The 24,283-nt window shown below is 40.2% G+C and overlaps 11 protein-coding genes and 1 non-coding gene across 12 annotated transcripts; 8 read left to right on the top strand and 4 right to left on the bottom strand.

Annotated features, from left to right (window-relative positions):
• Positions 1-2,164: 2,164 nt before the first annotated feature.
• On the bottom strand, positions 2,165-3,058 carry ALE2 (Ale2p; the record flags this gene model as incomplete). Its single annotated transcript, XM_445152.1, has 1 exon — positions 2,165-3,058. The coding sequence occupies one exon, from the start codon at positions 3,056-3,058 to the stop codon at positions 2,165-2,167; it is 894 nt and encodes a 297-aa protein (XP_445152.1).
• A 1,401-nt stretch (positions 3,059-4,459) lies between these two features.
• Positions 4,460-7,045, top strand: MRD1 (RNA-binding ribosome biosynthesis protein MRD1; the record flags this gene model as incomplete). Its single annotated transcript, XM_445151.1, has 1 exon — positions 4,460-7,045. The coding sequence occupies one exon, from the start codon at positions 4,460-4,462 to the stop codon at positions 7,043-7,045; it is 2,586 nt and encodes an 861-aa protein (XP_445151.1).
• Positions 7,046-7,259: 214 nt separating this feature from the next.
• DBF20 (serine/threonine-protein kinase DBF20) lies at positions 7,260-8,960 on the bottom strand (the record flags this gene model as incomplete). The annotated part of the gene is made up of 1 exon (XM_445150.1): positions 7,260-8,960. The coding sequence occupies one exon, from the start codon at positions 8,958-8,960 to the stop codon at positions 7,260-7,262; it is 1,701 nt and encodes a 566-aa protein (XP_445150.1).
• A 280-nt stretch (positions 8,961-9,240) lies between these two features.
• RPC40 (DNA-directed RNA polymerase core subunit RPC40) lies at positions 9,241-10,245 on the top strand (the record flags this gene model as incomplete). Its single annotated transcript, XM_445149.1, has 1 exon — positions 9,241-10,245. One exon carries the CDS (start codon positions 9,241-9,243, stop codon positions 10,243-10,245), a length of 1,005 nt encoding a protein of 334 aa, XP_445149.1.
• A 348-nt stretch (positions 10,246-10,593) lies between these two features.
• GLD1 (Gld1p) lies at positions 10,594-11,427 on the bottom strand (the record flags this gene model as incomplete). Its single annotated transcript, XM_445148.1, has 1 exon — positions 10,594-11,427. One exon carries the CDS (start codon positions 11,425-11,427, stop codon positions 10,594-10,596), a length of 834 nt encoding a protein of 277 aa, XP_445148.1.
• A 352-nt stretch (positions 11,428-11,779) lies between these two features.
• tT(UGU)1 lies at positions 11,780-11,851 on the bottom strand. Its single transcript has one exon. It is a non-coding gene; the product is annotated as a tRNA-Thr (tRNA).
• Positions 11,852-12,315: 464 nt separating this feature from the next.
• TES1 (palmitoyl-CoA hydrolase) lies at positions 12,316-13,356 on the top strand (the record flags this gene model as incomplete). Its single annotated transcript, XM_445147.1, has 1 exon — positions 12,316-13,356. One exon carries the CDS (start codon positions 12,316-12,318, stop codon positions 13,354-13,356), a length of 1,041 nt encoding a protein of 346 aa, XP_445147.1.
• Positions 13,357-13,646: 290 nt separating this feature from the next.
• Positions 13,647-14,168, top strand: ESS1 (peptidylprolyl isomerase ESS1; the record flags this gene model as incomplete). Its single annotated transcript, XM_445146.1, has 1 exon — positions 13,647-14,168. One exon carries the CDS (start codon positions 13,647-13,649, stop codon positions 14,166-14,168), a length of 522 nt encoding a protein of 173 aa, XP_445146.1.
• Positions 14,169-14,727: 559 nt separating this feature from the next.
• Positions 14,728-15,936, top strand: PCT1 (choline-phosphate cytidylyltransferase; the record flags this gene model as incomplete). Its single annotated transcript, XM_445145.1, has 1 exon — positions 14,728-15,936. One exon carries the CDS (start codon positions 14,728-14,730, stop codon positions 15,934-15,936), a length of 1,209 nt encoding a protein of 402 aa, XP_445145.1.
• A 640-nt stretch (positions 15,937-16,576) lies between these two features.
• On the top strand, positions 16,577-18,328 carry ILV3 (dihydroxy-acid dehydratase ILV3; the record flags this gene model as incomplete). Its single annotated transcript, XM_445144.1, has 1 exon — positions 16,577-18,328. One exon carries the CDS (start codon positions 16,577-16,579, stop codon positions 18,326-18,328), a length of 1,752 nt encoding a protein of 583 aa, XP_445144.1.
• Positions 18,329-19,426: 1,098 nt separating this feature from the next.
• On the top strand, positions 19,427-21,058 carry GVI51_B03905 (SNG1 family protein; the record flags this gene model as incomplete). Its single annotated transcript, XM_445143.1, has 1 exon — positions 19,427-21,058. One exon carries the CDS (start codon positions 19,427-19,429, stop codon positions 21,056-21,058), a length of 1,632 nt encoding a protein of 543 aa, XP_445143.1.
• Positions 21,059-21,998: 940 nt separating this feature from the next.
• Positions 21,999-23,897, top strand: GVI51_B03883 (SNG1 family protein; the record flags this gene model as incomplete). Its single annotated transcript, XM_445142.1, has 1 exon — positions 21,999-23,897. The coding sequence occupies one exon, from the start codon at positions 21,999-22,001 to the stop codon at positions 23,895-23,897; it is 1,899 nt and encodes a 632-aa protein (XP_445142.1).
• Between the last annotated feature and the right edge of the window lie 386 nt (positions 23,898-24,283).

Genomic DNA, 24,283 nt, shown 5'->3' with positions numbered 1-24,283 from the left:
TTAAACAACGCAACGATAGGGATGTAAAGTTTTACAAGAAATCCCGTTCCGTAAGTCTTTTTGGTGGCACATTCGCAATTTGACTGTACTCATTTATCGCACTCTCTAACTTCTACGCTTCAAGTTCAAGTTCAAATTCCAATTCAACTTCAAACAATCCAAGAGTGCGGGGGCGGGGGTTGAGATAATTATTTTTATCAATTAATACAGCCAGATTTGAGAGCTTCTAGAAGGGCAAACCTTTATCCCCCCTCGCCCCCAATTTTTTCAATTTTTGGCGAGATTTCCACTACAACACCTATCGCTGGATCTTGCGCGACCGCCGTCTCAGTTAGACTGATGAAGTAATGTCGTAATTAATCCCTACGCTCTTTTGTTTGATCTCCTGCGCTTATTTCTGGGTTAGCCCTATTTCACAAACACGGCTGTGCGCGTTTATTGCTCATATTCCTGGGGATGCCCTCCCAATTGGTTCGCCCTGTCCTTCTCTCATTGTGTGTGTGTGTGTGTGTATATAGGTCCTGATAACTGATAAGGGGAGGCTGGGATTTGTGCGCTTTTTTCCTGTCACCTAGCATTCGGTGTTATAATGGCAATACTCCCCGGGGCACTACGGTGCCCCCTGTGTAGAAGAATTGTTTACCCCAGATTTTTTTTAATTTTTTTTTTATTATTTTATCGTTGTAATCGCCTTTATTGGGATAAGGTGTTCGGTGCGCTTGTTCTCTGGGTGCCCTGTCGTATTCCCGCTGTGTTAATCCCTGTTATCTTGTGTGTGTATCTCTCTCTCTCTTTCTGTGGAAAGGGAGCACAGACTGGAAGTAGCGTCCTCTACTATGGGGGAATAGATCTCTGCTAGTCTCGCTGATATTGGGGAAGGGGAATGGTACCTTAGAATGGAGCGTGGATCGGGTATAGTCCTGCTATAGAGAGCCGATCTCTTTTAAGTAATTTCAAGCCTGTTGTACGCTGGTTCCTTAGTTGCAGTCCTAATCGTTGCACTTTCCTCTTCCATTTTTTTGATTGCGATCTGAGGAAGCACGATATCTGACAGCAAACCAGCGTAGCACAAGTTAATAAGTGTCCATCCGAAATGTCGGGAAACCATGGATCACTCAGATAACTGCACACAAAGTTGGAGAAGGATTGGACAGGAACGTGTACGTTATCCTCTCCCCGTACATCGTTTTGTTAGAAGAAAAGGGGAGATAGGGTCCAAATCTTGTTTTCTTTTTTCTTCCATGAAAATATAATAGGCTATAAATGAAAATAATGATTTACGGTGTCTCATTAAATAATATACACTTTTCTGCACTGCCGTTTCTCTGTCTCCAGCCCTGACATAATCGACCCTTTTTTCAGCTCTTGTGGCCATCCCCCCCCCCGCAATCTTGCACTGTGAATTACATTCTTACATCTTTCTTCGCCTCCGTACGCTACTCTCTACGCCTACCCCAGATTGTTTTATTTTTCCTCTCGGGAATAGCGAGGGGTACAGCCGTGCATTGTAAGGGTATGCACCCCTTTCTGAGAGATTGATTGAAATACCTCTTACCCAAGTTACGGTAAATTCCTTGCAGAGAGAGAGGCGTTCCGTCTAAAATGTTTTTGCTGCCCTTTTGACACCTTTTTTTTTGCACTGTTACGCTCATTTCTTACGCTGGCACATATAGTTTGGGCATCGAGGATGCGGGAATAGCACAGTTGGACCCGATAATCCCTAGTTCTCGGGTTTATTAACATTTGCCCAGCGTGTAAGCCATTCAAGTCATTTTTTTTAATAAAGTTGTCTTTTCACCTTACGAAGCTGGGACTTGCTGGGACTTGCTGGGACAAAAGATCTATCATTTGCAACTGTTCAAGGACAAAATGCCTGACCCTAGTCTATCATAATGTTCTTTTTGTTGGTGACACAAGTTGTAGATTAAAATTAAAAGATAAACAAAAAAATTGAACATAATACACACAATAAACTATACTTTATTCTATTTGGCACTGCTCGAGATTCGAAATGTCCTGTCTTAAAGTTTATGCCTCGATTGTTTTTTTTTAAACAAGACAATAGGCAAATGAATACCCCTCTTTTTTTTGCTCCCTCATGCCACCTATAATCACATGGTGAGGATTTAAAACAAGATAAATAGTACAAATGTGCGGGGTACATTCAATCCTTCTTTCTCTTTGTTATAACATTGAATGCCACGGATAGCATTGTTCCGAACCAGATCGCATTGAGGACATCGAGCACGAGATTACCACCGACAATGATACTCGAGTCCAGCCACAGGAATCTTGGATCCGTGTGCACTGTGTAGAAGTCCCAGGTCAGCTTGCCAATCTGGTACCAGCCCCAGGCGATTCTGGCACTGAAGAAGAAGATCAGCAACAGCAAGTTGTTTATCAGGAGGGCAATTGAACACACACGGTTTTCCGTTGGCAGGTATTTCAGCCCGAACCATCTCAGGTTCAAAAATGGGTTGGATAACTCGAACATGAGGAACACAGGCGCGTAGTATTGGATATAAGGCTTCAAGCCTATGGTAAACACCACAGTGGAGATTATACCATGGAGCACAAAAGGTAAAGTCGAGTGCAACACCGAAATGTAAACATCCCACACGAAATAGCCGATGGCATACACAGTGATGATCTCGGTGTCCCTCGAACGTCCGAATATCCTGGCGTTGACCGTGTCGTAATTTGAGGTCTTGTCTCCGTCACACAAGAATATCAATGATAGATACACCACTACCAAAGTCTGTAAAAATGAAACAAAATGAATGGCAGCCTCGATGTTCAATTTCTTGGCTTTCTTCTCATCGTTTGGAACCTTTGAGTGGCTGAGTCTCCACTTGGTTAAAGGAGGAAACAACAGCCACCGTGTAGCCAAAAACCACATCTGGTAGCCCAATGCCACATAGATTATGGAATGTAAATTTGATAGAATCGCTTCAGACTTAACGATATTATAATCCCTCAAAAATGGGATGACCTTCGCATCAAAAATTGTCGGACTTGGAATGTCCAAATAACCAACTAAGAAATCCTTTAAGTCCATTATTAGTCTAGCTTCTTTTTTTTTGATGAAAGAATGGCTTAAGAACTGTCACCAAACTGAATTGTATCTTCGGTGAATCAAACAAAAAGCTTTATAAGTCCGCAACAATGGGTTTCAACAATGACGTTTTACCTTCGGGCTTATATATTGTTATGCAAGTACTTTTGGTCAATGCTAATACTGCGAACAAAGCGAAAATACGTGGTAGACTTTGAGGCTATTCTGGAGTGAATTATGACGTAAACAACTAAACTAAAAGCTATAGCTCCCCACTTTCCGTTTTAAAAAAAAAAGTCATTCAACTTCTGCAATTTATCACAATTTATAAGAATTACAAATTCTCCAAACGTATTAACGCGCTACCCTACACCTCACAACTCTATACTGGATTGTTTTTATATGTGGAAGCATCATTTCGGTTCCTGGTATTTCCTAATTGGTGGATTGTTTTTTTGTCATTTGTTCCACCCCCCATCACTTACACATAGTCCGTAACTATACGTCATTTTCTGTGCCCATTGAAGCAGGACGTACTCTCGAGAACGGAATAGTAGGAGATGCAACACCAAGTTTTTTTTTCTCTACTTCCCATAGACAAGAAACCCACGCCCATAGTGCACTTGATACAGTGGGAGTGGGAGTGGGAGAAACCTCCACCAAACATTCAGCATCAAGAGCAAAAAATTGCAGCAATCAAATACACACTTGGACTAGAGGTACAGCACTACAAAGGAACAGTACGTGCATCCCACTATCCCTCTCCTCGTAGGTGCTCCAGCTATTGAAGGAAGTTGCGCTATTTTAATTCTGCTCTGCTTCTGTTCTCACTAATAGTTCTCATTCAACCCCCCCACTAAGCTCAGATAGTGTTTACTTGCCATTGTTCTGTAGCCGAAAGTTGTGAAGAAGAACACTCGCCATCTGAACACACAGAAACAACCCTAGCCACAAAACTTGACAAAGAAACTAGAGGTTAAGTATGACGTCAAACACGATCTAGTGTCACACTCACACTCACATTCACACAGAGACAGAGAGAGACAATATGGTCACTAGTCCGGGTAACCCCCAAAAGGATAGAAATCTTGAAATTCTTTTCCCCCAAGCTAGACTCCGGGTAACATCTATGTATCCCAATTGGTGCAGATGGAAAATTTTCAGAAAATTTCTGAAAAAAAAAAAAAAGTTGCGATGCCCATCGGCTTCCATAGTGGAAAAAAAACCAGTTAAAACAGCTTTTTGTATGGGAATATAAGTGATTTCAAGCTCATCGCAAGGTATATTCTGCTTTGAGTATTCTTTTTTGTTGAAGGACACGATAAGAATTTGTTGCAATCAGTATAAAAATTGTTATTTTATTGTTCTTGATCCAGCGGAGTAAAAGTATCGAAATATCGCAGGATGTCCAGAGTTATTGTGAAAGGTCTGCCTATATATCTGACTGAGCCAGAGCTACAGAAACATTTCAATAAGAGGTTGATTACCACGCATGCGACGAGTAATGTCGATGGTCTGATCACTGATTTACGTATTTTGAAGAACAGGGAAGGTAAGAGTAGAAGATTTGCGTTTATTGGTTACAAGAATGAGCAAGATGCCCTTGATGCGGTGAACTACTTTGACGGTTCTTTTATCTACACTTCGAAGATTGAGGTTGATATGGCCAAGAGTTTTGCTGATCCAAGGGTTCCGAAGTCAATGAAGGAGAAGAAGAGAGAAGCCTTGAAGAGGCTGCGGGAGAAAGAAGAGAAGCTTCTTGAAGAAAAGAACAAGAAACTAAAGGTGCAGGACACAAAGAGCAAGATAAATATTGATGCAGAGATCGAAAAGGATAAGCAACTGAAAGAATTCATAGAAACCATGAAGCCAAGTGCACAAACTAGCTCCTGGGATAAGATTACAGAGACAGCTGAACCAGAAAGTGGTCTGGCTGAAGAACAAGAACTGGATGATGAAGAATCTTCTAACGTTAATCCACTACTGAAGCATGCATTATCTATGAAGAAGGGAGATGAGAATGACAGCGATGATGAATATATGAGTTTTAACAACGCTGACTCTAAGGCCGGTTCAGACGAGAGTAACGAAGAAGAGAAAATGATTAGTTTATCTGAATTACCAGTGCAAAATGAAGAATCCTCTGCTGAACCAAAGGAGGATGATGGTCTTGCCAAAAATGAAGAAATATCAGATATGGATTGGATAAAACAGCGCAGAGTGCGTATAAGAGAAAATGGTGAAAAGGTAGGAGAAGAGTTTGCAACAAATGTTCAAGATAAAGAATCTGAAGAAAACTCTCAAGCCACACCAGCAGAGGAACTTCAAGAAGAAATTCCAGATGAAGAACAGGCTATCGCCAAAATCCAGAAAACAGGCCGTCTTTTCCTGCGTAACATTCTATACTCTTCTACAGAAGACGACTTCAAAAAATTGTTTAGTCCATATGGTGAGCTCAAAGAAGTGCATGTAGCAGTAGATACTAGAACTGGTAATTCAAAGGGGTTTGCGTATGTTTTATTTGCAAAGCCTGAAGAAGCTGTCCAAGCTTATATCGAGTTGGATAAACAAATTTTCCAAGGTAGACTTCTACATATATTAGCCGCAGACGAGATGAAAGATCATCGTCTTGATGAGTTCGATCTGAAAAACATGCCTTTGAAGAAGCAACGTGAACTGAAAAAAAAGGCAGCTGCTTCCAAAGCCACATTTTCATGGAACTCCTTGTATATGAACCAAGATGCAGTATTAGGTAGTGTTGCAGCTAAGCTTGGTGTTCAAAAAGCTGACTTGATTGACCCAGAAAACTCAAATTCTGCTGTAAAACAAGCTTTAGCTGAAGCCCATGTTATTGGTGATGTTAGGAAATACTTTGAAACAAAAGGTGTTGATCTAACTAAGTTTTCAAATCTGAAATCACCTTCTCAACGTGATGATCGTGTTATTCTGGTCAAGAATTTCCCGTTCGGTACCACTAGAGAAGAACTGGGAGAATTATTTGTTCCCTTTGGTAAACTAGAAAGATTGCTAATGCCACCAGCTGGGACTATTGCCATCGTTCAGTTTAGAGATATAGCCTCTGGTCGCTCTGCATTTTCGAAACTTGCTTTCAAAAGGTTTAAAGGTACAGTAATATATTTAGAAAAAGGTCCTAAGGACTGCTTTACTAAGGCAGCTTCCAACGAGGATGCAATGGAACATGACGAAGAAAAAAGTGCAAAGGAGGCCGGTCCATCATCTGCTGATTTGTTAGAGTCGGTATCCTCCAAAAAGACCGAAGATAAGGAAGATGAAGATGAACAGGTTGTTGATGGCCCTACAGTTTCTATATTTATCAAGAATTTGAACTTTAAAACTACTTCTCAACAGCTTACTGATCGCTTCAAGGTCTTCAGCGGTTTTGTTGTTGCTCAGGTTAAGACAAAACCAGATCCTAAACAGAAGAACAAGGTTTTGTCAATGGGTTTTGGGTTTGTTGAATTTAGAACCAAGGAACAAGCTACAGCTGTGATCTCTGCTATGGATGGCACAGTTATTGATGGTCACAAAATTCAATTAAAATTATCTCATAGACAAGGTAATGCAGGGTCGCAAGAGAAAAAGAAAGCAAAGAATGGTAAGATTATTGTAAAGAACTTGCCATTTGAGGCAACTAGAAAGGATGTCTTTGAACTGTTTAATTCATTTGGTCAACTAAAGTCTGTTAGAGTTCCAAAGAAGTTCGACAAGTCGGCAAGAGGTTTTGCGTTTGTGGAGTTTGTTTTACCAAAGGAAGCGGAAAATGCCATGGATCAACTGCAAGGTGTCCATTTATTGGGTCGTAGACTAGTGATGCAACCAGCCGAACAAGAAGCGGCTAATGCTGAAGAAGAGCTGGAGAGAATGACTAAAAAGGTTAGAAAACAGGCAGCTGTTAGTGAGATTGCTGCTATGACTAGAAATGCTGGTAAAAGAAAGCTAGACATGGAAGATGAGGAAGAAGAATTCTGAGGGATGTCTTGACTAAACAAACGTATTAATCAAGCATCACATATTTTAATAAATATTCTGTAAAGCCCAACCTATTAATCGATGTTTATATAGTATTGTTTAAATGTTTAATTTCACTTTTGATAGAAATGCAAGATATTAAGATATTAATAACCCAAAAATAAATTTATATTGAGATAATTTTCATTGATAACTATGTTGGCAATTAGTTACTTCAATAAAACGTTGAAAATGGATTTGCGTTTTCATGCCCTTTGTATAGAACCCCACTAGATCCAGTGTTCCCATTCTTATGCCTGAAAGTGAAGCCAATCAATTTTGAATCCACCTCAGAATCATCGACCATGGCAGCTAGTTTATCCTGTCTCTTAAAGACATCGGCATATTTAGCCATGTCAGCTTCATTTGTGAAGTCATCAAAGTAGCCTGCATCAGTTTCGTTATCCAATTGTGGGGTGAAAGGTGGTGACAATTGTCTTAAAGTATCAAAATTTATCTCATGGAAATAATTCATTCTTTTGACATGTTCAAAGGATCTTAGCCTGTTGATTGGATCAGCAATCAGTCTGGTTATCAGTTCCCACGCACGATCTGATATAGCTGATCTACCATCATTTAAGAATGGTCTTCTAAGAGTACGCTTCCAATGTCTTAAATTTTCATATGTCTCATTGGTAGAAGATCCACTGAATGGCGTGTAACCTATTAATGCTTCAAATAGCATACAGCCTAGGGACCAGTAATCGACCGTATAGTCATACTTTTTGCCTTCCAATACTTCCAGAGCCATATAATCAGGAGACCCTACCATGGAGTTGGCATAGTTTATATCATTTTGCCTCAAATTTTGGTAAATTTTTCTTCGATCTTCAATCGACTTTTCAGTGAATGCCGGAAATTCAAGATTCTTAACCTCTTCTAACCTTATCTTCATACTTTCAATTCTTTCATTGGAGACTGTACCTGCAGCAAGACCAAAATCGGTTAGTTTTATGTGACCTTCTGCGTCGATTAAAAAATTCTCTGGCTTCAAATCTCTATGTGTATAACCTAACTCATGAAGTGCATTCACAGCACAAAACATTTCACTTATGTAAAATCTGGCATGTGGACTACGTAATGTTCTTGTGTTGATCAACAACGTTCTGAAATCACCACCAGGCACAAACTCCATCGCCAGGTATAAACTCTCTGGATCCTGGAAAGCGTAAAGTAGTTTCACCAACCACTCTGACCTTGTTGTAGTCAATATATCCCTCTCGGTCAAGATGTGGTTAGTCTCATTCAGTTTCACCAGTAGTTTTTTATTTAATATCTTCAAAGCACAAACTTCCTTCGTGTCCCTTTTCCTAGCCAGGTAAACCTGACCATAGCCACCTTGTCCGACTTGTGTTATCATCTCAAAATCTTTGTTCTTGGGCTTTAACCTCCTCTTCCGCAACACTTCATGCTCCTTTTGCAAATAGTTATTCCATTCCTCATTCAATTGCTCGTCAGGTATCGTATGGTTTTGCTTGTACTCCTGAATATTCGATATCATTTGCTTCGTTCTCTGTCTTCTGCTGATAACATAGTCAAACATGTCACAGTAGTAGTCTAGAAAGTACATCTGGCACACACTAACTAGCCTCTGCGTCTTGTTGGAAGTAGCTTTCCTATGGAAATCACGTGGCAACTTCTTTGGTGAATTTATGATCCGCTCACGGGGCTTCTCTTTCTTGAATATACTCTTAGTCGGCGAAGTGCTGTAAGGTGAGGCACCACTCCGGTTCTCCTTGTACTGCGTAGGGGTCGATGGCGCGTACTTCTTGAACGGAGTATTGCCAGTAGCCGGCGACAACGTCCCGTTCAGCCCCAATTGGCTGATATTACCCGTGATATCCTCCACACCGTCCTCCTTCTCGCGTCTAAACATCTTTACCTCTTCCGCTGCCTAGTAAACTGTCCTTCCAGGCCCTACAAACCGCTAGAGTTGTTGGTATTGTTGATTCTGTTGTTCTTAAAAGCTTTATTTATAGGAAATGTTGATCCAGTCCGTTTTCTATGACGGTTCAGAAGTGAAAAAAGTGAAAAAAAATTGGTTGAAAAAAAAAATTTGCGATGAGCTCATCTCTAAAATAGTGGTTTTAAAGGCCTGGTATTGCTGTTTTTGTTGGTGAAATAGCTCCAGAACGAATAGCGAGGATATTTCTGCGATGTCTAATATAGTTGGTATTGAGTATAACCGTGTGACGAACACTGCGTCTACCGATTTCCCTGGGTACTCTTCTCAAGGTGCCAATGCTTGGGATGTGGAGAGGTTTAGAGAGACGTTTGATATCCAGGTCTCTAGCCATGAAGAGAGGGAGTTGAACTTCGATATGATTGGTATTGACACGTCTTTGGCCAATGCGTTCCGTCGTATTATGATTGCTGAGGTTCCAGCTGTGGCCCCAGAGTACGTTTACATTCAGAACAACACCTCTGTGATACAGGATGAAGTGTTGGCTCACAGAATTGGTCTTGTGCCATTGAAGGTGGACCCAGAGAAGCTGGAGAGATTGGACACTTCTGACCCAGACAACTTAGAATTCCATGACAAGAACACCATTGTTATGACCTTGAATGTCAAGTGTACCAGAAACCCAGATGCACCAAAGGACTGCACTGATCCAACGATCCTGTACAACAATGCGCATGTCTACGCCCGTGACTTGAAATTTGAGCCTCACAGTAGCCAAGTGGAAACCTTCGCCGATTGTCCAGTGGTCCCATGTGACCCAGATATCTTATTGGCTAAACTAAGACCTGGTCAAGAAATCAGTTTGAGCACACATTGTATACTGGGTGAAGGTAAGGACCACGCCAAATTCTCCCCAGTTGCCACTGCTTCTTATAGATTGCTACCTCACATCGAAATTCTAGAGCCCATTACTGGCGATTCCGCCAAGAGATTCCAAGCCTGTTTCCCTAAAGGTGTGATTGGCATCAACGAGAATGGTGAAGCATACGTGCTGGACCCAAGAAAGGATACAGTTTCCAGAGAAGTGCTAAGACATGAAGAATTTGAAGGTAAAGTAAAACTAGGTAGAGTCAGAGACCATTTTGTCTTTAACGTTGAGAGCACAGGTGCCATGCAACCAGAAGATATAGTGCTGAAGTCCATTGATATCCTGAAGAAGAAGGCCGAGTATTTGAAGAAATGTCAAATTACCCAATAAGTAAATTGGCACTTCCAATCTTCGAGGTATATACCTCAGCCCAATGGATAATTTCCGGAATATGACTAGAACCAAGATTGAAGATAAGAAGAGGCTTGGTTAGAGATAAAGAAAAAAAATAATTTATAGCAGAGTTTCTATACTGATTATTAGCATGTCAATAAGACTAAACTGTCTTATTAATGTATATTAGATTTTAAAATCATTAAAATATGAAGCCATAGTAAATAATGGGGGGTGTATGTACAAACTTAAGAATGGATGAATGTATTATATAGCTATCTCCTTATAAGGCCATAAGATGGCTTCTTAGCTTTTCAAGGTCTAGTTTATTCTGTTTTATGTTATTTATACAGTTTGTGTTTCGGTAATAGGGAGTTTTTCATTAAGCATAACATCGATACCCTCATGCAAGTTTATTGTAGTGAGGAGAACATTTCCATCGTAACCATCATTATTTATAAAATATTCATCGTTTTCGTCATCATCAGCATAGCCTAGTTCTGCAAAATTTATGCAAGTTACACAAAAGAGCAACAATTGTGCAATAAGGATAAGGGCTTCGCACAAGATAACACCCAAATTTCCAGATAAGTTAGAACACGGCAGTGTTTCACCGATTGCTTGAAAAGTTATTCCACCTTTCCTCTCACCTTCTAGCATGTATTTCCCATACTTGAAAGGTGATGGCATATTCTGATGGCCGTTCTGTTTGTCAATATAGATGCCATCCTGTGGTATGTAGAAGTCGGTTGGGAATAATATGGCAAATACGACATACAGAATATTTATAGTAAGCACGCAATTGAACAGGATAGCCCGTATTTTGCGTTTCAGCACCTCTAGAGCGAAATCGCCAGTGTCTGTCTGTGTACTATCGCTATTGTTACTGCCACTAGCACCAGCTGTGGTAAATCCTCCTGGGATGGACCCTTGTAGTGAAGTCGGCAGGCCATTTCTGGCCAACAGCCATTGCGAATACGATTTATCTGGGAATGGCGATATGAGCAACGCTTGTACCACACACCTAAACAGTAAGCTTAACACGTTTGTACCATATTTCAAGTACTTAAATATAATTATCAGGTATCCCAAAAACCCGAGCTTCATAACCATATTCCTCGAAAAATTTCTCCTTCGAAGATCAAATATCTTCTTATTCCTGTCAACTCTATCAGACATCTGTACCTTTATCAATACTCCAAGTCCCCTCTGCCTCTGTGATGCATATATTCCATTCGCTGTAGCACTTACAACTACTTCTTGCTAAAGTCTGGGTGGGGGCGTCTCCTTCCAAAAAAAGATAATGTAGACCCAGCACACTAGCTATACTGTCTTGTCACCGTATAATACACTTACAGCGAGACAAGGCGTCTAATATACTAGCTAGTTTATGATAGTTGGCAATGAACAGCTGCAGCACGACCAGCCACAGTGGCTATTATCATTAACAGTTCTGAACGAGTTGAGTGAAAGTGGCGTACAACACGCATTTTTGCAGTAAATTTCTAAGAAAAAAAAAGTTGAGAGAAATTGCCACCTGCCAGAATTGAACTAGCGACCTTTGCATTACAAGTGCAACGCTCTACCACTAAGCTAAGGAGGCAACTCGATATGTTGAATACTGTGTGGCGGGCTCGCACTATCCCTGAGCTAAACCTAACACAATTGGTATTCCCAGGATGATAGGATAATACGCTGAACTGTAGCTAGCAAATCGAGTTATAGGTGGTCATAACGAGGTTAATAGCCGGCTGGTATAAGGGATATGCGGAGTAGTGCGTGAGGGGAATGCAATAATCTAACGAGAGAACTGAGAAATATGCAGTAGTGATTAAACCCGATCCTTCGATGTCATCTCACCTCGAAGGGTTGGAGGTTTAGTCAAAAGAGAGTCCCCCTGCGACTCAAAAGTGTGTGGAGTTTACTTTGCGGTGGTTCGGGAATTGCGATGGCTCCGTCTGGACCTCGAGGATAAACTATATAAAGTGCCAGGAAGTGTTGTTGAGTGTGAGGCGAGAGCAAAAGACTAACGTGATCATACCAGCAAGATAAAGAGAATTACAAGAGATGTCGTTTGCGAAGTATAGTCTGGAGAAGATCCTAGAACTGGTGCCTGTGACGTCGACGAGGTTTGTTACTAGATACTTGCCCAGTGCGCCAGTTGGCGCCCGTGGTACATTTGGTGGTACGTTAGTGGCGCAGTCTTTGCTTGCGTCCTTGCACACAGTGCCTGTGAATTTCCATCCCACCTCGCTGCATTGCTATTTCATCAATGGTGGAGATCCGAGGTCGATGATTACATATGAAGTGAAAGATCTCAGAAACGGTAAGAACTTCATTCATAAACAAGTGAGAGCATATCAGCATGAAAAGCTCGTGTTTGCTAGTATGATCCTGTTTTCGGTCAAGAAGTCACAAGAGCATGATTCGCTACACCACCTTAAGCGTTTGAAAGAGAGCAACAAGCCAGAGATTGAGGACCTTGTTGACGCTGGTAAGTTGTTCAAGGACGAAGTTGTGGGTAATCTTGTGAAGTTTCAAAATATCGCACCTGAGAAGTTCAATAATGTGAGCATTTTAAACAAATACATTGAGTCCTTCGACGAGGGTCCTATGGAATACAAGTTCCCAAAAGATTTCTTCCACTCTACCAAGGTCACAGACCATCTAGACTACGTGGTTAAGATCCGTCACCCAGTGCTCTCACAAGATGACGGCGATGCTCAAAGTCAGCATGCTTCGAAGCACCATTTCCATGGCCATGGAAAGATACCAGATAAGGTTACACCAGCAAACGATCCACGTTACAACTATGTTGCATTTGCCTACCTGTCAGACTCCTATATCCTTCTCACCATTCCTTACTTCCATAAACTTCCACTATATTGTCACAAATTTAGTGTCTCATTGGACCATGTAATCCACTTCCACCAATTGCCAAGCGTAAACGAGTGGTTATACACAGAGATAACTAACCCAAGGTCAAATTTCGACAAGCACCTTGTCCAAGGTGACTATTATGACACCACAGGGGAAATAGTAGCCAGTGTATCGCAAGAAGGTTTTGTAGTCTATGATTCAGAGCCAATTTTGAGGGCCAAGTTATAAACTTGATGGCTCGCTACTTTTGCAGGATACTCTAAGATAGTCTCTATGTACTTTTATACTTATAAAATAATATTCAAGACGCCAAACTGGTTCACATCATAGCTCCAACTATGACAGAGATCATTCAAAGGTTCTCCATTATGTGTTTTCGGAGTCTCTAAGACGAACAAAATTCCCAATTTCTAGCAGTTTAAGAGAGACAGAGCCATATAGTAGAGGCTGATAAAGGAAGCCATAAGGTCAGCAATTGTATATCAGGACACTTAGGAAGCAATCTACAGCAATCATAGATGTCTGAAACACAAGAGGTTAGTACTGGGCTACCAGCTCCATGGACTGTTAGATACAGTAAGTCTAAGAAACGTGAGTACTTCTTCGATCCCGAAACTAAGAAGTCACAGTGGGAAGAGCCCGAGGGCACTGATCATGAGCAATTTATAAGCTATCTGAAGGATCACCCATTGCGTGTACGTTGTCTGCATATCTTGATCAAGCACAAGGATTCGAGGAGACCAGCATCGCACCGCCAAGAAAAGATAACGATTACCAAAGAGGAAGCTATAAAGGAGTTGAAAGAGATCCAAGCCAGGTTAGAGGAAGATCAAGAACAGAAGAAGAAACACAGTTTTGAGGCAATTGCCAAGGAGAGATCAGATTGTTCATCTTTCAAGCGTGGTGGTGATCTGGGTTACTTCGGCAGGGGTGAAATGCAGCCTAGCTTTGAGAAGGCCGCTTTTGCACTAAAGATTGACGAAGTAAGTGATATTGTGGAGAGTGACAGTGGTGTCCATCTTATCAAGCGTGTTGGTTAAGCAATACTGAAATTCCCATTTGGCAGGAACCATGCTCTGATACCTCTTTGTTGTATTTTTACAAATATTTTGTGTCAAATAGCTCAAAATTCGATGCAAACTGGAGCAAAAAGAAGTATTGTATTAATTGCACTTAATGTGTAGTGTGGTGTTATCTAAGATTGTCAAAAGCAATGCTCTTATGTAGAAGAAACTATATAATTCATCCCAGTCTCGTAGCTATTATTGTCATTGTCAACTAAATTCGGTGAAGCTGCCAATTTGTGGGCTTAACGATCGAGCAGAGAGAAGTAAATATAACTCGAAAGAAGCAATTGTGTGCTGCATAAAGATATATTTGATTGTGTGATTGGACCTCACAGTTTCCCTTGTTGAACCGGAAGCCAATATAGAGAAAACCTTATCCTTAAACTTAGATCAGAGTTAGGATCAGACCTGTAGAGCGAACATAATAACTTTAAAAAGAGGCACTGGCCAAAAAATTTAAATTGATTGGTAGTTGTGCGTTAATAGTAAGGAAATACTAGGATTATAGAGTAGATCAGCTTTTAAAAATACAATGGCCAAACTATCTAGAACTACATCTTTGAAGAAAAGGCTCTCAAACTCTTCCTTTACAAAATTGTTCAAAGCTAAGCGTAAGAGAGAGGACGATGAGGATAGTACTACTGACAGTGCTGATCATGAAGAGACCCCTGGGAAGGAGAACAGGGAAATAGCTACTCCTTCTGCTAAGCGTCATCGTCCAATTAGTAAAGAACAACAGGAGTTCGAGAAAAAGGAGGCATTGCTGGATGCTGAGCTTCCTGAAGAGCTAAGAAAATACAGACCTAAAGGTTTTAGGCTTAACATACCTCCTAAGGATAGACCTATTCGTATATATGCGGATGGTATCTTTGATCTGTTCCATTTGGGACACATGAAACAGTTGGAACAATGTAAGAAGGCGTTCCCTAATGTTGAATTGGTGTGTGGTATTCCAAGTGATGAGGTTACTCACAAATTGAAGGGTCTTACTGTCCTAACTGACAAGCAACGTTGTGAGACACTAATGCATTGTAAATGGGTGGACGAAGTTGTTCCAAATGCACCATGGTGTGTAACACCAGAGTTCCTTGCCGAACATAAGATCGACTATGTAGCTCACGATGACATTCCATATGTTAGTAGCGATAGTGACGATATCTATAAACCAATCAAAGAGCTTGGTAAGTTTTTAACTACCCAGCGTACAGACGGTATATCTACAAGTGATATTATTACCAAGATTATTAGAGACTATGACAAGTACTTGATGAGAAATTTTGCTCGTGGTGCTACAAGACAGGAACTGAACGTGTCATGGTTGAAGAAAAATGAGCTGGAGTTTAAGAAACACATCAGTGATTTTAGATCGTACTTCAAGAAGAACCAAGGTAACTTGAATAATGCGTCAAGAGATCTGTATTTCGAAGTCAGGGAGATCCTATTGAGAAAGACGTTGGGAAGGAAGCTATACTCAAAGCTGCTGGGAGACAAGCACATTCCAAGAAGTATTGCATTGGGATCCCTTTCGGCAACCTCAGATGAAGAAGAGCAGAGTGATGATTTGCCTGAGCCAAAGAGAAAGAAGATGCTATTGATCAGAGAACCATCCCCAGCAACCGAGTTCGCTAGCAAATACACAGGTGCTAAGGTAACCAAACAAGAATCGGAGGAGGACGCTGAATCAGAAGATATAAATGATGAAGATGATGAAGAAGAAGCGGATGAAGAAGACAGCCATTGAACTTAAGAGACTAATTGATAGCAAGTTTACAATTGCTCTTATTTTTAAACGTCTAATCATTTATTCCGTTCTCTCTCTATTTTTTTTTTTTTGTTGTATCCCTAGCAATATAAAATCTCAATGCATGTGTTAACGTAAGGCATACTAGCTATTAGAGCTTGCATGCAAACTCGGTTGTACAATCAACCATTGCCAGTAAGTTTCTTAGATTTCCTTTTCAAGAGTCAGGCGAAAACCATGTACAGACACACATCATACATTGCACTTTTTTTATTGTATAGAAAATTAGTAACGCAAGATAAATACCATTAATAGCATTTCATAAAAATATACATACACTGTCTGAGACCGTCTAACTGACAGGAAAATACCAGCCGTGTAGCTGCAAGAGGGACATTGTCTCCCAGCGATGAGATTGATTCAAGAAGGCCCTGAACCGGCATTGTCCACTAAGTTTTTTGAAAAAAAATTGGTGAAAAAAAAGCTGTGTGACTCAGCAGAAGAGTCTGACAAATGTGAAAAATTGCAGCAGCTTGATCTTGATTGCTATATAAGAAGCTGATTACTCTTAAACTTTCCTTTTTGATACTTTTTATTCTGTAGATTATTGAGTTTAAAGGAGCCCAAACGCATTAAGATCATGTCCTCCAGACTAACTTTTGCTAGGAAGTTCTCCAGCACAAGAAATGTTGCAAAGAAACTGAATAAATACTCATATATCATCACTGAGCCTAAGGACCAAGGTGCCTCTCAGGCTATGTTGTATGCCACTGGTTTCAACAAGGATGATTTCAGCAAAGCGCAAGTTGGTGTTGGTTCTTGTTGGTGGTCTGGTAACCCATGTAACATGCATCTATTGGATTTGAACCACAGATGTTCCCAATCCATCGAGAAAGCCGGTATGAAAGGTATGCAATTTAACACAATTGGTGTCTCTGACGGTATCTCGATGGGTACTAAAGGTATGAGATATTCTTTACAAAGTAGAGAAATTATCGCAGACTCTTTCGAGACTATCATGATGGCACAACACTACGATGCCAATATTGCTATTCCATCCTGTGACAAGAATATGCCTGGTGTTATGATGGCTATGGGTAGACACAACAGACCATCTATTATGGTTTATGGTGGTACCATTATGCCAGGTCACCCAACTTGTGGCTCCAAGAACATTCCAGAGAACATTGATGTTGTCTCTGCTTTCCAATCCTACGGTCAATACATCTCGAAGCAATTCAATGAAGAAGAGAGAAGTGATGTTGTACAACACTCTTGTCCAGGTCCTGGCTCTTGTGGTGGTATGTACACCGCCAACACCATGGCCTCTGCTGCCGAAGTTTTAGGTATCACTATGCCAAACTCTTCTGCTTTCCCAGCTGTTTCTGCTGAAAAGATTGCTGAATGTGACAACATTGGTGCTGCTATCAAGAACACTATGGAACTTGGTATTACCCCACGTCAAATCTTCACCAAGGAATCCTTTGAAAACGCTATCACTTACGTCATTGCTACTGGTGGTTCCACTAACGCAGTTCTTCACTTGGTAGCTATTGCACACTCTGCTGGTGTCAAGATCACCCCAGATGATTTCCAAAGGATCAGTGACAAGACACCATTGCTAGGTGACTTCAAGCCATCTGGTAAGTATGTCATGGCCGATTTGATTAAGGTCGGTGGTACTCAAAGTGTCATCAAGTTCTTGTATGACAACGGTTTCTTATACGGTGACGCCTTAACTGTTACTGGTGAAACTTTGGCTGAGCGTGCCAAGAAAGCCAAGGGTCTAAGTGAAACTCAAGACATTATTAGACCATTGTCAAACCCAATTAAGCCAAGTGGCCATCTACAAATTCTATACGGTTCTCTTGCTCCAGGTGGTTCTGTTGGTAAGATTACTGGTAAGGAAGGTACTTACTTCAAAGGTAAGGCTCGTGTTTTCGAAGAAGAAGACGCTTTCATCTCTGCATTGGAGAATGGTGAAATCAAGAAAGGTGAAAAGACAGTTGTTATTATCAGATATGAAGGTCCAAAGGGTGGTCCAGGTATGCCAGAAATGTTGAAGCCATCTAGTGCACTAATGGGTTATGGTCTAGGTAAAGATGTTGCCTTGCTAACTGATGGTAGATTCTCTGGTGGTTCTCATGGTTTCTTGATTGGTCACATTGTTCCAGAAGCTGCCGAAGGTGGTCCAATTGGTTTGGTCAGAGATGGTGATGAAATTGTGATTGATGCAGACAACAACAAGATTGACCTCCTAATCTCTGAATCTGAGATGTCTCAACGTAAGGCCGAATGGAAACCTCCAGCCCCACGTTACAACAGGGGTACTCTATCCAAATATGCTAAGTTAGTCTCTAATGCCTCCCAAGGTTGTGTTACAGACGCTTAAGTTTCAATTGGACTGACAATCCTCAAAAAAATAGATACATTCTGCAGTCGGAAACAGGTTTTCCCGTGATTTAATTCTAAGATTGTTCAAATCTCCTATATTTATTATGAAAGGCGGATTTATTTTTTTTCTTATGTTTTATTCAGAGTCATTTACTTCGATTATTTATTTATAGTGTGAACGGAAATCACACATAATATTTTTTTTTACTTCATCACATCAGAGTTATAAACAGAGCAATTTTTCTCTTACATGTTGACTCATTTTCTCATTGCTAAATGTTCTGAGATAGTGGTCAAATTTTATTTTATCTACTTTTAATCAAATAGAGTTAAACAGTCCATAGGAATGGATATTATTTATCATAACATTTTTTATAATTGTTCCACAGTTTGTTTTTTTTAAATTGTCAATCCATGTGCTCCAATATGCTTCATGGATCAGAGCAACCTGCCTACTTATGCTGGAAAAGAATAAGGTCTATTATTCATTTATGGGATGATTTACATCAGTGTACCAATTTGCTGAAATGGAGAAGATTTCTCAGAAGAAAAGCGAACTCATCTCTCAGAGCAACATTTAACTCTTCTTTTAGTTAGCTGTGTTGCTTGATAAAAATAAACAATATTATCACTAAAACAAAAGTCCTTTAGAAGATGATGTAGAAATTGTAATGGATTATATCGTTATTATGGATCCGTACTCTTGAGTTTATGCCATTTTGAGTAAGATTGGGATTCGTTTTTCTTATTTCTGTGCTCATTGTTGAGTCTTCCCTGCAGCATCTGTTGTTTATAGTTTGGTTAATGTTATGCAAGAGGAGGGGCTTGCATTCTTAGACCCCATTGCTTATCATATTCTCTATAGCAATAAAATAGAAATTGAAAAATTTTCTATTAAATCATATGTATACATATTATATATATACATTTGATGTATTCTAACTTCACTATAATTCATTAGGTGAGTTTCTATTTATTGTTCTATTATATTAGTCCTCATTTTGTTAAAGGATTGTTAGATAAACAAAGAAATAGTGTTGATAAACAAGCTTGCTTGTATTAAACAGAAATTGAGTAATATAGCTTACCACTGGCCATGTCTAACGCTAACCGGGATAGGAGGGGGAGTGTTCGGGCTGGTCTTTCACAGGTTCATTCTACGTTGAATGACGGTATATATGATGGTGCTCTTCCTGAGTTGAACTACGCTGATAGAGAAGAACTTAATGATGAGCATTATGGTGGTGCTCCTTCAATACCGCTAGAGGATGAAGAAAGTATCAGAACGAGCAATGAAGATTATTCAGAGGAGGCGAAAGACCCTCAGGCATATGCTCCAGGTCCTGAAGGGGATGAAAAGGGTAAACCTACACAGAACAATAACCCAGAACCAACTAACACTTTAACCAAGACCAAGACTAGATTCTTTTCACCCAACTTCAAGGATCAACGTAAGAGGGTTGCTTATAGATGGCTCCTTGCTGTATTCCTGCTGATGTGTTTCTGTTTCACTATCTTAGTGCTGATGTGGGGTGTTCTTTATAGGACACCTCACTATGTTAGGCGTGCTAAGGTGCTAGCAGTGATACAGGAAGATCAGGTGTACCGTTTTAATGACACTGTACAATTTCCTTCGGTCTCTAGCCCACTTTATGATATCATTGCCGAAGTGCCTCTATCTTGGGAGATATACAACGCAACCTCTTTCCAGATTAAATATAATGTTGAAGGTATTGAAGCAATGAATCAGAAAGTCATAGATTTGGTTTATAAAGAAGAATTTTGGTTGGCATTGAATGTTCAGGGTAATGTCACTGACACTCTCGTTAGATCACTAATAAGTGCAGATTCTGATGTGCAGTTCAATTCTACATCACTTTTCGAAGTAGTCTACGAATCCGGACGTGATATCACAAACCTTCCTTCAGTATTGCTGCCAGTTTTCCAAGGTATTGAGGGTGTCTTCCAGAAAGTTTATACTTATCAGTACTTGCCCCAACTGTTAGGGAATATAACCAATGGAGATAATTTTAATCCTGCTCGGGTTGCTGCTGCAGGTAGGATGAAGTTTAACTACAACGACTATAGGCCAGTGACTGATAGAGTTACCTTGTTGTCTACACAGATTGGTGCTGTTTATTGTTTGCTGTTGACTGTTTTCCAGTTCTTGGTGTTCGGTCCTCTGCATGGTGAGATGTCGAGGATGATTAAGTTCTCAAATCTATGGATCTACCGTCTGATTGTGTTATGGTCTGTTTTGTTTTTTGTGTCAATCTTCTGGTGTACTGTTTCAGCCATGTACCAAGTTGACTTCACAAAAGCTTTTGGACGGGCAGGGTTTGTTGTGTACTGGATGAGTACTTACCTGTATATGTTGGCCGTTGGTGGTCTGAATGAGAATGTCATCATGTTAATCATCCTGATTAGTCCATCATACATTGGGTTCTGGATTTTAAGTTTTGTCATACTGAACCTGGCACCAGCGTTCTTTGCCATTGGTTACGCAAATGTCTTTTACAGATACGGTTATGCAATGCCACTGCACTGTATTGTCGGCATCAACAGAGTCATCTTCTTTGACATATCGAAACACCAGCTAGGCAGAAACTACGGTATCCTGTGTGCCTGGGTGGGCCTCAACACTATATCGATGCCCTTCGTGAGTAAGTTCGTGCTGAAGACACTGCATAAGAGAGCACGTAAAGCTGCCATGGAGAAGTCCGGCTAATTCCACCACCTTATACATGTTTGCATATTCTTTATAAAGAATTCCTTGATGTTTTTCTAGCTGCCTCGCCAAAAGCATATCACACCTCATACCTTTTTATATTATTGCATTCGTATTTTATCTAATCAAATATATTGAGATGCTCGCCATGAGCCTATACATTTGTCCTCGAGATTCAAATTGGGACATATTTTCCATATACAGTAGAATGTAGACAAAAGGGATACTCCACCTGAAGAGGTACGACAACGGTCCTTCCAGTAAGAACACACAGTACAAAATGGAAATCAAGAAGAAAAAAACACACATCAGGAAATATCACCCAGACAATCATCCGCACCCCGCACCAAAAACCACTTTCTGCACTTAGAAGAGACTGTGTGAGAAAATTAAGGAAAATTCGGAAAAACGGAAAAATAAGACTTGTGTGACGATTGTCACACGAGAGGTAAAAAGTGAAAATCAGTACTTCACTTGTACTACCCCACCTTTGCTCATTCAATACAATTGCCGTAGAAACAGTTTTTCCGGGCAATGGGAATACAAAGAGTAAACAAAGGACATAGAAGAAGAGGAAATCACTCAGACAGGTCCGTGATGCAGGCAATGGCAAGGACAATAGCCAATGAAAAAGTCAGGTTCGGTGAATAGACAGCATACAGATTAAATCACACTCAGAATAGTCAGTGCAAGTGGGGGGAGGAGGCGTCGTTGGAAGACGAATAAGACTAGAAGGGCCCTTCTAATTAAATTAATGAGGCAGAAACACTGTAGTCTTACTGCGTAACGGACAAAAAAAATTGCATGTAGGACAAATGATCCCACCACAACAACAAATAACAAACTGAAAAACTTCAAAAGTTTGATGAGTAGTATATAACTTGACAGTTATCTTTAAAATAATAGTATAAGCATAGGTTCTAAGGGCGCAGTGTCGACGATGTTTGAGAAGAAGCTGGAGAAGAAGTACAGGAAGTTCAACAGCAAGTGTTGGAAGGATCCTGCCGATGCTTTGGCTGAGACCATTGAAGGTGGTTTGAAGGCCGCTAACAAGAAGGAAGAAAAGGAGAGGCGCATGAGGAGGAAAGACCTAGAGAACATGTCTTTCACCTCTAGCAGTGACTCTTCATATAGTGTGGAGCCCAAGTCGGACACAGCCAAGAGTGGTGCCGGTGGCAGGCATAAATCGAAGTCTCCAAAACAAATGTATAGCAGTGATGACATCTCCTATAAGTCGCCATCTCCCGGTCAGGCTAAGCCTAAGAGGCGCAAAAGCACACGTACATCTCTCAGTGATGATAGTGACAGTGATAGCGACAGCGATGATGGCGATTCCAGTTCAGATAGTGATGACGATGATGACGGTGTTCCTGCTGTGATGGCAGATGACGAAGGGGATGTAATCTCCCGTGTCTCTTCTACCGCATCGCAATGGAAAAAGAAAACCTCTTTGTTCTCCAAGAGAATGAAGGATCATAGGAGAAGAATTTTGGCCAAATTCATCTCTACACATATCTTGCTAGCTATCTTTGTTATAGGTGCATTATCATTATATTGGGGTGCTATTTACAATTATAGTGGAAACCTATATAGGGTTCACTCGATAGCTGTGATTCAAGATGAGCCATATACTGCCCCCGACGGGACTGTCATACCCGCTCTTACCCGTAACGTAACCAACATTATAAACTCGATACCGGGTAACTGGCGGATCATGAATAGTACAGAATTCAAGGTGATATACAATGTGACTAACGCCCAGGAAATTGATGAGAAGGTTGCAGAATTGATATTTGATGAAAAGTTTTGGTTGGCGGTGAATGTTCGTGAAGGCGCAACAGAAGCATTTTACAAGTCCGTGACAGAAGAAGGTGCACCAGTTTTCAATTCTACAAATTACTTCCAATCGATATACGAGAGTGGTAGAGATCCAACAAATTTGAAGTCTTCTATATATCCTATTTTGGCAAAATTTGAGTCGGTGTTCCGATCACAATATTTGAAGATTTATGTTCCTGAATTCATTAAGAACATTACATCCCCAGATTTCAATGAAACTGTTAACACTGCCAACTTGTATGGTCTAGGAAATTTTGCTACTAACTCTTATGATTTACGTCCATTCACCGATCGTGTTTTGCTGGGTCCACTAAGTATGGGTCTGAACTATAACATCATGTTTTCGGTTTTTTCTATTTCTATCTTTGGTCCAGTTAATAAGGAAATGGCAAAGTATCTAAAGCCTAGATCTTTGTTCTTTTATCGTATTCTAATTTCATGGAGTATGTTTTTCTTCCTATCTCTGTTCACATGTACCGTTTCTGCTATTTTCCAAATTGACTTTACACCTGGTTTTGGTAAGGCCGGTTTCGTTATTTACTGGATGACCTCTTGGCTTGTCATGACGGCTGTCGGTATGGCTAATGAGAATATTTTGTCTATCATTTTAACATTCTGCCCGCAGTATATGTCATATTGGATGATTATTTGGACTATTTTGAACATTGCACCATCGCTGTACCCATTGGTGCTTATCAGCCGCTTTTATAGATTTGGTTATGCGATGCCAATTCACAATGGTGTTCAAATTTACAGAGTTATATTTTTAGATATTTCAAGGCATCAAATGAGTAGAAATTATGGTATTTTAGCCGCTTGGGTGGCTGTCAATACTGCGATCAACCCGTTCGTTAACAAGTTTATTTCTAAGGTCGTTAAGAAGAGAGAAGAGAGAAAGGAACTTAAGAGAAAGATTCAAGAGGAAAGGGAGCAGGAAAGACGTCGTTATGAGCATAGGCAAAGACATGCCTCCAGTAAGCATCATGAACATGACAGTTAATACTGCAGTAAACTGTTTACATTTTATTTTAAACACTTACAACCATTATCTGTAGTTTGGCACTGGTCACCCATAATACCCCATACTAAACATGTTGCCAATAATTTTTTCCCATCTTTATGTTTGTTTGTTTGTTGGGATCCTTTAATAATATCTAATAATTTAATTGCATACAGAGTCTGTAAAGACTTCTCTAGTTAACTCCTATTGTTGTTTCTTTGTATACGAATAAGAATATTTTACTTTTTCTATTCTATTTATCATTGCAGCTTTCTTAATAATACATACGGTTACAACATAAAATCTAAATAAAATATACTATGGCAAAATAAAATGAAAAGCTATGCGGTTTTGAAAATAATTAATAATGCATAATTTACGTAACA

Source organism: Nakaseomyces glabratus, chromosome B (assembly GCF_010111755.1).
Source record: "Nakaseomyces glabratus chromosome B, complete sequence".
Classification (NCBI taxonomy): Eukaryota; Fungi; Ascomycota; class Saccharomycetes; order Saccharomycetales; family Saccharomycetaceae; genus Nakaseomyces; species Nakaseomyces glabratus.
The sequence above is the reverse complement of the archived record's forward strand: the minus strand, read 5'-3'. Positions and strand labels throughout refer to the sequence as shown.